The 10,363-nt window shown below is 42.8% G+C and overlaps 1 protein-coding gene across 1 annotated transcript in view; it reads right to left on the reverse strand.

Moving 5' to 3' along the window:
- Positions 1–2,109: 2,109 nt before the first annotated feature.
- Positions 2,110–10,363, reverse strand: part of LOC102376310 (complement component C6-like) — a 51,336-nt gene continuing 43,082 nt past the window's right edge. Inside the window, exons 16-19 of the mRNA XM_014524592.2 lie at positions 7,737–7,931; positions 6,637–6,727; positions 5,546–5,787; positions 2,110–2,291 (exon numbers count right to left, since the gene is read on the reverse strand). Coding sequence (XP_014380078.1) covers positions 2,116–2,291; positions 5,546–5,787; positions 6,637–6,727; positions 7,737–7,931 — 704 coding nt within the window. The 3' untranslated portion in view covers positions 2,110–2,115. The remainder of the gene's footprint in view (positions 2,292–5,545; positions 5,788–6,636; positions 6,728–7,736; positions 7,932–10,363) is intronic.

Here is a 10,363-nt window from a genome sequence, read left to right on the forward strand (position 1 = left end):
CTGTCCCCATCTGGGTCTGGGAGGTGCAGCCATGAGGCTCTAGGTCCAAGGGGGTGGATGTTGTTGCAGGTGGCACTAGTTCACAGCCAGACAGCAGCCCCCACTGCCAGACTGCTGCAGTCGGTAGAGGGTTCAGGGGCTACTCTAGGTTAGTGCTGCTTCAGCAATGCAGCTGGCACAAGGGGTAGTGTCCCCAGATACCAAGTGGCTGTGCTTCAGAAGCTCCCCGAGCTTTTTGCCAAGGCAGCTTTTTTAAATGGGGCCAGCATAGGTGCTAGCCGCAGCTTCTAACTCCCCCTGGTTGAAGATCTGGCAGGAGCTGGGCAGGGCCAGTTTGCCACAAGTGGCACAACTTGCCTCACACCAAAGTGCATATTCACAAGCATGGAGGTTCTGTTCCCCTTGCAACACCACTACTTGTTCCTAGGGAATGCCCATGGCATGCACACTTTGGCATGCAACAAGTTCCCCTGGTGGCGTAGGGGAGGCTGGGGCCAGCACCGTGCTGAGCGCAGCAGCCTTACCTGAGGTCCTGGGGGCCTCCTGAGGCTGTAGCAGTGGCAATTCTACAGCAACTATTTTTTCCCTGCAGGTTTTTTTGACTCCATATCCAAAAAAAATCCACAGAAAAAAAATGGAGTAGCACACGCACAGGCAGTGGGCTGTGCAATGCTTCGGTCCCCGATTCAATTTGGTGGAGATTTGGCCCAATTCAGTGGCCAAATTTCCAAATCCAAATCAAATCAGAGGACCCTCTAATCACTCTGAATCCAATTGGAAAGATCTGGCAATTTGGATATAGACACAGCTTTAAGTGTCTTTTCTACATACCTCTAGATAGCAGGCAGCTTGTGAACACTGTGATGCTGGGATGCATGGAGTGTCCCACAGAAGCATGGGCAGCTCCCCAGCGTGCTCGGCAGCAGACCCAGAAGTGGATCAGAAGCACTTCTGGTCCGCTTGCAGGTCCACCAGGGAGCGCACTGGGGCCCCCCACCCCGGCTCGGCAGGCAGTGCCTCCTGTGTCTGCCTCGCAGCCAATCGAGTACTTGTGGTCTGCTTCTGGATTTGCTGCCAAGCATGTGGAAGGCCCCCCCACTCCTGTGGGATGCTCCATGAGCCCCAGCATCGCAATGTTCACAAGCCACACCTGATACCTCAAGGCATGTTGAAAAAACATTTAAAGCTGTGTCTATGTCTGAATCTCTGATTCTCCAAATCGGCATTGAATCTTCAGATTCAGATTCAGCTGAATCAAATCAGGAACAGTGATTCGAACCAATGAATAGAATCACTGTCCCTGATTCGGGCCAAATCCGAATCGAATAGGGCCCACTTTGCACACCCCTAACAGGCAATGCTCCCTTGCAGCATGGAGAACATCTGAATATACAGTATGTGGCATTGCAGATGTGTTTGTGGCACCACATACCACATGGCTGTGCTCGTATGGATGCAGCCAATGTGTTTATATTATTAGGTCCTTGAGCAATCGATATTATTAGGACTCAATATTCTTATACTATTAGTCTTTATTCACATAAAGACAAAAAACATGCAGGGTAATATGCATGATTCCTACATGTTTGGAGTTTGATACTGTAACAATGTTAAAAGGCTTGACCATAATATTGTCTAGGGTCACATCCATGGAATAGTAATGCAAGCACTGTAGTTTGGACATGAGACACTTTCTTCGAACCAATTCCTCCACCATTGCGGACCATTGTAACGCGTTTGTGTGTATCTATCTTCTTTCTCTCTCAGTGTTGCAAACCCCCTCCCTCCCCTTCCTCCTTTCCCCCTCCCCCTGGGCTTAGTTGGCTAATATTGTATTTTCTGTAACCTAGTTGTGTTCTCCTCCTCACCCCCATCCCTCTAATGTTAGCCCCTCATTTGGGCGATATGTATTTCCCTACTGGCTTTGTCATCTTTTTTGGATTCATATCCTAAACATTTACTAATAAAAGTCAATTTGCTTGGCCATTTCAGTGAGGGTTGCAGGATTAGAACCTTCCAAGCATTCATTAGCATTACTACAAAAAGATGACATTCTTGAAGCTCAACGATGGGATTTCTTTAGTGAGAGTGAGGTTATCTGTCTCCCCCAACATGTTAATCTACACATTTCCCAGGATATAATATTTCTATCTTCATTTTAGCACACAACATTGCTCCCAGTATACAGAGGTTGGACGTCTTCTTTCTGCGTGTAGATCCCATTCGGACACAATAAGGCTGGTTCTCATCCCTTGGACACTGGTATGGCATGAGGCAGAGGCACTGTGACTCTGTGAATGAAAAGGTTTAGAAGTGATTTGAAAATTAGTTTTGTAAAAGTATGTACCTCAGTTCTCTTCACTGGGTTACGTAGCAGCTCATTGGTATTAGAGAGCCAAGAAAAAGATGTTTGTTACAAAAATATAGCTATATCCTAACACAACATATTCTGTTGTCTCTAGCATCAGTGATACTATTGATAGAAGAATATTAAAAGGTGAAGTATTTTGTGAGGTAGTGTTGAAAGGCTATAGGGTACTCATGTTCAGCCCAGTAGATACAAATAAGGTACATAGTAGCAGTTTTAATGATTTGGATGTACCCTTACTGCAAAAAGTCATAGTTAACTGGGAAGAATAGGCAGTAGCAGTGAGAAAGTAGTAAGTAAAGTATTAAAAAAGATGGAGGGTAGTTTTGAGCTGGGTTTTGGACCCATAAAGCATTGAGCGGAAAATGTTGTTAAGCAATGCCTCTGTATTCTTTCACATTGAGGGGCACTTTTTAAAGGAACTCTCTCAGAGCTGTGTACAGATGTGCATACATGCATGCACGTGCACAAACACGTATAACCCTCCTCATCCCCCACCCCGCCCCAACACACACACACAGAGCCATGGAAGAATGTGGCTGCTATCCATCTTTTTTTGGCAGAACTACTTTGTGCACTGTAAGCCAAAATGTATTTCACAAATTTACAGGAAAAAACACTGCTGTTATCACTCTGTTATGGAGTAAATAGGAAAGTTGCACAATGAGTGTAGACATCTTCGGAAATATTTCACAAGCAGAAAACCCTGTATATTCACGGATGCTAGCAAACAAACACATTTTCACAAAAAGTTAGACAAATATTTTAAGCATAATATCCCTCAGAGTAGAACAACAACAGTGACATGAATAAATCATGGTACAGGCAGTCCTCAACTTATGTTTTGAGTTACGACGTGTGAAATCAGAAAAAATAAATGCCTTAAACTTTGATCATACGAGTTATAAGATGACAACTGCTTTGTGGGGAATTGCTGGCTCTGTATAGTAGAACAGATAAGGGAAAGTGTTTGTTCTTTGTAACTCCTCTGCAACTGCTTCGCTCACCGCGGCCTTGAAGATAGGAAAAAAGTATGTACAACTCTGATTTCCAGGTGCAAGAAGGGAGTGTTATTTCCCCCTTTGTCTCCCTCATAGTTCTCATCCTGATAACAGCAAAGAAGTAATGAAGTAGTGTTTGTAGCTGCTTTTCTAGCTAATTCCACTATATGATCACGTGAGTTGTAAGCGACTGTTAAAAAGTATATAAGCCTCCTGATTTTGCTCTTGGGGGGGAACCCCTTCCAAGTGCTTGGGAAATCCATGTCACTTTGGGGTCCCCCCTACAGCTGTAGTTTCATTTGAATAAAAGCTTCTGCTGACCTGACCCAAAAGTATGCTGCGTGTGTTTCCACGACAAACGTTTAGCACTTACAACATTTATAATTGACACCCTGTTTCAACTTTATGATGTCATTTTCAACTTTACAATGCTTGATCCGATGCAACACCATGCTAGTGACCAAGTTCACTGTGTCACTCATCTCCCTGGAGAACATCTGTCCAAACTTCTTTGGACACTTTTTTTAAGAAAGAAGACAAGACTCCAGAAAGACCTGCAGCCAAGACTCCTGAGAAGACTCCAGCCAAGAATCCTTCAGAAAGTCCAACCAAGAGCCTTTCAAAAAGTCCAGCAAAGTCACCTCAAAGAAGTCCTTCCAAATCAATATGATTGCTATATACAATATAAATACATTAATGTAGCTATATTACTCATCTATAATTGATCGAGTACAAAATTCTGGGGTATTTTTGGTGAAAATAGAATATCAGGCCATGGTTCACGAACCAATCCCCCATTTATAACATTGTTTCTTATGAGAAAATTGGTTCCGAGTTACATTTCAACTTAAGACACGTTTTTTTGGAACCAATTGTGTTGTAAGTCTGAGGACTGCCTGTATAGCCTTAATATATTGTACTTGGCAGGTCTATAAATTAACTTGGTAGGCTTGAAATAAAACAACAACACCTGTATATATTTATGCCACTTATCTAGAGTGAATATACTACTTGCAGAGAAAATTTTAGCAAAATGTGGAAGGCTTAGTTTTCTAGTTGCCTAAACCAGTATATCAGGCAGTCATAATGTAAGCATCATAATTAGCATAGCATTTAAGGAAAATAAATTAAGATGGCAAAAATCACAGAGCGCATCTAATCTCATAGCATTTCCTCTCCAGTTTTCTAGATTTCATCAACATGGATATGCTACATACATACCCCTGCACTTGGAATGCTTTTTTGAACCTGAACTCTGAGGTTTTGTACTGTTTCTGTTACCAAGGAGTTTTTAAATAGACAGAGTTATCTGAATACAGGAAGCTGGTACATGAAATCCTAAGAGAGAGCATATATAGTTTGTCAATGACCATAATTCATGGAATATTGATGTACTTATGCCAGTTCTGTTTTATGATATGGAATTAAAAATAAACCAGCACTATCCTTAAATGTTTCAGCTATAATTATAAGCACACAAGTATCATACTGTCTTCACAAAATCACAACCCTCATTAAGCAACATTCCTCAAATGATGCTGGAACATCAGCTCACTGTCATCCAGTGCTAATGTTCATTCCCAGAAGACTGCTCCTCCTAAGAATAGTAATTCCCAAATGAGCTCTACACAACTCAGGTTACATGAAAAAAATACTTGCTCACAAGGCTCAGTATTCTGAAGGGTGAAGGGCTACCAACTAATTGGTAAAGTATGTGAAACTTTATAATGAATATTCATACAGGGCATGTCTACACATGCATTTATGCTGACTTAAATTTACTGGAATAGCAGGAATAGGCTGGTGTCTACACATGCAGGCATTAAAGCGCATTAATACTGTGTGTGGTCTGACTTGAGACTAAGGTTAGTCCCAAGTCAGTCCACACATAGTGTTACTGCGCAGTAAGATGTCTACACATGCATTACTGTGCAGTAACTAATCAGACATAAATTTGATACCTGCATGATGCAGGTATCAAATTTACACTCAAATCGGCATAAGTTGCTATATTTATTGTGCAGTACGGACATGCAGGTAGACACATACCTGTACTGTGCAGTAAACATGTGTAGATGCGCCCACAGTGTTTGTAAAGTTCAATCCTGGTCCAAAGGAGTAACCATAGTCTTAAAAGTCAATGGTCTAGTTAAGTCACAGCATTTTTATGTCTTACCTGTACACATTTCCCAGTCATAACATGTGTCATATCCACAGTGGTCTTTCTTTATGCTGCTGATAGAAAGGTTTACCCTTTCTGTGGCCCACTTCAGGTCAATACTATCATCGCAGGGGCCCAAATGCAGGAAATGGAACTGTTGTTCACCCTGGCATCTTTCAGCTAAATACTCACAGCTGGGCTCTGTAAAGTTCTGTTTGGTATCTGCATTTAGTAGGCAGATATCTTCAGAGTCATGCCTGCTAGGAGGTAAAGTTAAAAAAGTTAAAACTGAAGAACAAAGAACACCACAATCTTCACCCCAGATGAAAGATAATTTTGTCTTAAACTGACTTCCTTGCTTATTCTAATCTCTCTCAGGAGTTCTAGATGCCTGTCAAATATCTGTTATTCTCTCTGTAACTATTGAAAAAGCAGTCCTTGAGTTTGATTCATTACACTGATTTTTTTTATATTGGCGTATCCTACTGATGAACTAGACTCATCATCAGTACTGCAGAATTCAAGACTTAGACAATCCAGGACTTCCATGAAAGAAATGGCACACAATGCATTTTGAGGTAGACTGGAACTCAGGAAAATATGAGAGATTTGTTTCTATTATTTTTTAGAGGGTTTGGTAGGATCAGCAGAGGTAGAGGGATTTAGCCTCCAGAGAGGTGTTGGGGAGTCAGGAGAACAATAGGTTTGGTACAACAGCGGTCACCAGATCCAGATCACATACGAGAGGCACAAGTGAGAGAGTACAGAAAAGATGATGAAAAGAAACAGGAAAATGTGGAGAAAAGAAGACTACAGTTAGGAGAAGTGTATGCCTGAGCTAAATGAGGTTGAGAGAAGGAAAGAAAAATATTTTGAAAGGTCTGGAGAAGATTCTGAATAAAATACAGATTACTAGGTGATAATCCAGTCTACACTGCTACAAACACCAAATACTATTTTAATTCTGCACATTTTATCAGTGTAAAACAACATATGCTCCAATTTGTAAAGAGGATTCTCAGTTAGAAGAGAAATTTGAAGTAGCAGTCATGTTATTACAAGCAGCAATAGTCCCAAGGAGTGGCTCTGCCTTTATTTCTACGTACCCACAGTCTTCATCTGGAGATGTGCAAACACATTGGGATCCAACTTGTTTTTCTCCTAGCTTGCAATGACCTCTTATCCTTGTTTGCTCATCTGAAAGAGAAAATAGGGACTGGAAGGCAATTCATAGAAGTGCCAAGAAGCTCTAAGCAGCTAGACCCTTACATGAGTTCAACTGACTTCAACAAGTTCAGGCCTTGGCAGATACTATGCTTTTTGAACCGGCTGACAGAGCATTCAATGAGTAGTTCCTACAAACCAGTGATACAATCTCTCTATTTAGCTAGGTAAATATATTGCCTTTATGTCCAATGAATCTGAATGTCTTTGTCAGGGCATATTGTAAATAATTACATAGGTAGAAGAGAAGATGAGTCACGCTGAAGAAGTTTATGACGTTGGTTTAAATTCCATAACGCTTTTAAACAGCCTGCTTTATTTATTTAGCAATTTGATATATTCCGGTTGTATGTTTATTATGGGAGGAAACTGGATTCTGATGTCATCTCAGACCTTAGGCCCTATGAGGAGAGACTCTGGGAACTGGGTTCTTTCAGTCTGAGTTACAGAAGACTGAGAGGTGACTTGATAGCTGCCTACAAGTATGTTGGGGCAAACACCAAGATCTACAGGAGCAACTCTTCAGAAAGGGACCCCTTGGGAGAACAAGGACCAATGGACATAAGCTAGTTGAGGAAAAATTTAAGCTAGACATAAGGAAAAACTTCTTTTCCGTAAGGACATCTAGAATCTGGAGCACACTCCCAGCAGAGGTTGTGCAGCCACCATCCCTGGACGTGTTCAAGAGGAGGCTGGACAAGCACCTCGTTGTGCTCGTTTGAGCCCAATTACCTCCTGCCTATGGCAGGGGACCAGACCTGATGAACTTACAGGTCCCTCCCGGTCCTTCTATTCTATGATTCCAGGAAACTACATGCACATCTACTGTTAGGAAGTTAAAAGCTTTAACATAATAGTGAAATGATCACAACTCAAAGGTAGCCTTTACTGGACCAGTTGGATACACTCTGTTCAATGCACAATCTTACAACTTAATTGCTAAAAATAATAATGTGCTAATTACTTGCAGGTAATTACTTACCTTTTTCACAAGTAAGTGAGGAGGTATCCAGAGGAGGTATCCAGGACATCTCTTTCCCACAAGTATAGTGCTTTTGACCAGTAACAATGAAGCCAGGAGGACATCTTAACTGTATGGTTTCATTCATTTTGTACTCTTTTTTAAGTGGGACTACTGAGATGCTATCAGAAGTTAATGGTCTAAGGCAGACTGCAGCTGTTGTGAAGAGAAATGATTGGTTAAAAAAACATGATGTTTCATTTTAGAGAATGTACCTAGCAATGATTTACAAAAGTATCATTATTTTATAAACACATTCTACCAACAGTGACTTGAATGACCTCTGATATCACTTTCTAGTAGGGCTGTGTAAAGCTTTGGTCTTTGATTCAATTCAATGGAGATTCATTCCGATTCAAATTTGGAGATTTGGCCACCAAATCGAATCAGAGGACCCTTTAATTTCCCTTAATCAATTTGGAAAGATTCAGATTTGGACATGGACACAGCTTTAAATGTTTTTTCTACATACCTCTAGGTAGCAGGGGCTTGTGAATGCTGCTATACTGGGGTGCATGGAGTGTCCCACAGAAGCATGGGGGGCTCCCCAGCGCTCTTAGCAGCAGACCCAGAAGTGGACTAGAGGCACTTCTGTTCCACTTCCGGGTCTGCTGGGGAACACACAGGTCCTCCCTCCCTGTGCCGCACCCCCCCCACGGCTTGGTGACTGGTGCCTTCTGGGTCTGGGGGGGTACCTGGGGTCCCCCTGCAGCTGATCACCAAGCCAGAGGGGTGCGGGGGGCCCCTCCCAACACACTCCCTGGCAGACCCAGAAATGGACCGGAAGTACTTCCAGTCCACTTCCGGGTTCACCGCCAAGCATGTGGAGGCCCCCCCTGAACTCCTGTGGGATGCTCCATGTGCCCCAGCATTGCAGTGATCACAAGCCGCACCTGCTACCTCAAGGTATGTAAAGAAAACCTTTTAAAGCTGTGTCCGTGTTCAAATCAGCATTGAATCTTCAGATTCAGATTTGGTCAAATCGAATCAGGGACAGTAATCCAAATCAACTAATTGAATCGCTGTCCCTGATTCGGGTCGAGTCCAAATCAAATAGGGCCCACTTTGGACACCTCTACTTTCTAGCACTGGAAGGAGCTCTGTATATGCATGTGATCAGCCCTGTGGAAGTCAGTAGAGTTACAAATGGGAGTAGAAGCCCTTTCAACTACCAGTATCAGGGCTTCAAGAGAACTTGCTTTCTAAAAAATCAAGTCTCATTTTTAGATCATATTGAATGACATATATTTTAAAAACCAGCACCCAAGGATCATCCACTAAAACTTCTAAAAGGGTTCTTTCTACCATCTGTAAATTATTTAGGCCATGGTTTTCAAGACTGATTAGTCATTTTGGGTGTCCAAGTTGAGACATCTTTAAGGTGCTTGATGTTTAGCAGATGGATGTTCAGCACTTTCTAAATACGGGCACGCAATATTATTATTCACTTTTGAAAGCCATAGGCTGAATATTCATTGAACACTGTCCTTTAATGTAGCAGCTTAGTTCCTAAATCCTGTGGACTACTTTTAAGATATTATTGAAACTATTTGCATCTGCCTCTTAGGTCTACCCAGGGAGATACACACTGGCTGTCTGCTTAAAAACCTAACAGCTGCTACATATCCAAGTTGACAGAGATTAATACTTAAGTCTTCTGTAGTTCAGTTTGAGATGATGATGTAGATCATCTTGATGTAGAATGAAGCAACAAATCAAAAAGCTGTTGATGCAGTTTTCTTTAAGAGAAAAGTGTTCTTGCTCTATTCTTTTTCTAGGTAATTTGGCTTTGGCAAGGCACCTTTTACTGAACAGACCTTTCCCTGAAAATTAAAATAGCATATCAGAAGAGCCAAACCAGAGATTAGATTTTTCTTCTGAAAAGCCTGGAATCAGATTGTACTGGCTTGCTGAATCCATTTGCTAGCCTGACAAGACCAGCTCACCCTGATGCATGAGAACTGCATCTGAAAGACCAACTGGCGGCTTCGGCAGTGGTGTCTCAAGGCAGGCTTTGGCTTCCTGGACAACGACCCGCACATCATGACGAGAGACATGCTCAGTTGGGATGGGCTTCACCTGTCCCCCAAAGGTAAGCGTGTGTTTTCTTCTAGGTTGGCGGATCTCCTCCGGCGGGATTTAAACTAGGCTCACCGGGGGGGAGGGGAAGATGAGGGCGGGGGAAGCTGTGGACCACCAAACCATGTGGCACCCACAAGGACAGCCCAGCCTGAAGAAAGGGAACATTGGGAACCTGCAAGACGTGGGGCGGCCAGCACTACGGCACAGGTAAGAAACGAGAAGGTAAGAAATAAGGGGCCCCTTGGGACTCGGAGCGGGGGGGCAGCAAAGGCACCTGTCGCAGGGCTCAAGTGCCTATATACTAATGCTAGGAGCATGGGAAACAAGCAGGATGAACTAGCGCACCTGCTTGCACAAAACACCTACGACTTAGTAGGGCTAACGGAAACCTGGTGGGATTCGCCCCACGACTGGGCGGTACATATTGAGGGTTATAGATTGTACAGAAAGGACAGGGTGGGGAAAAAAGGGGGAGGGGTTGCGCTCTATGTCAATGAGCAATATAC

Source organism: Alligator sinensis, unplaced genomic scaffold (assembly GCF_000455745.1).
Source record: "Alligator sinensis unplaced genomic scaffold, ASM45574v1 scaffold667_1, whole genome shotgun sequence".
In the NCBI taxonomy this organism is placed as follows: Eukaryota; Metazoa; Chordata; order Crocodylia; family Alligatoridae; genus Alligator; species Alligator sinensis.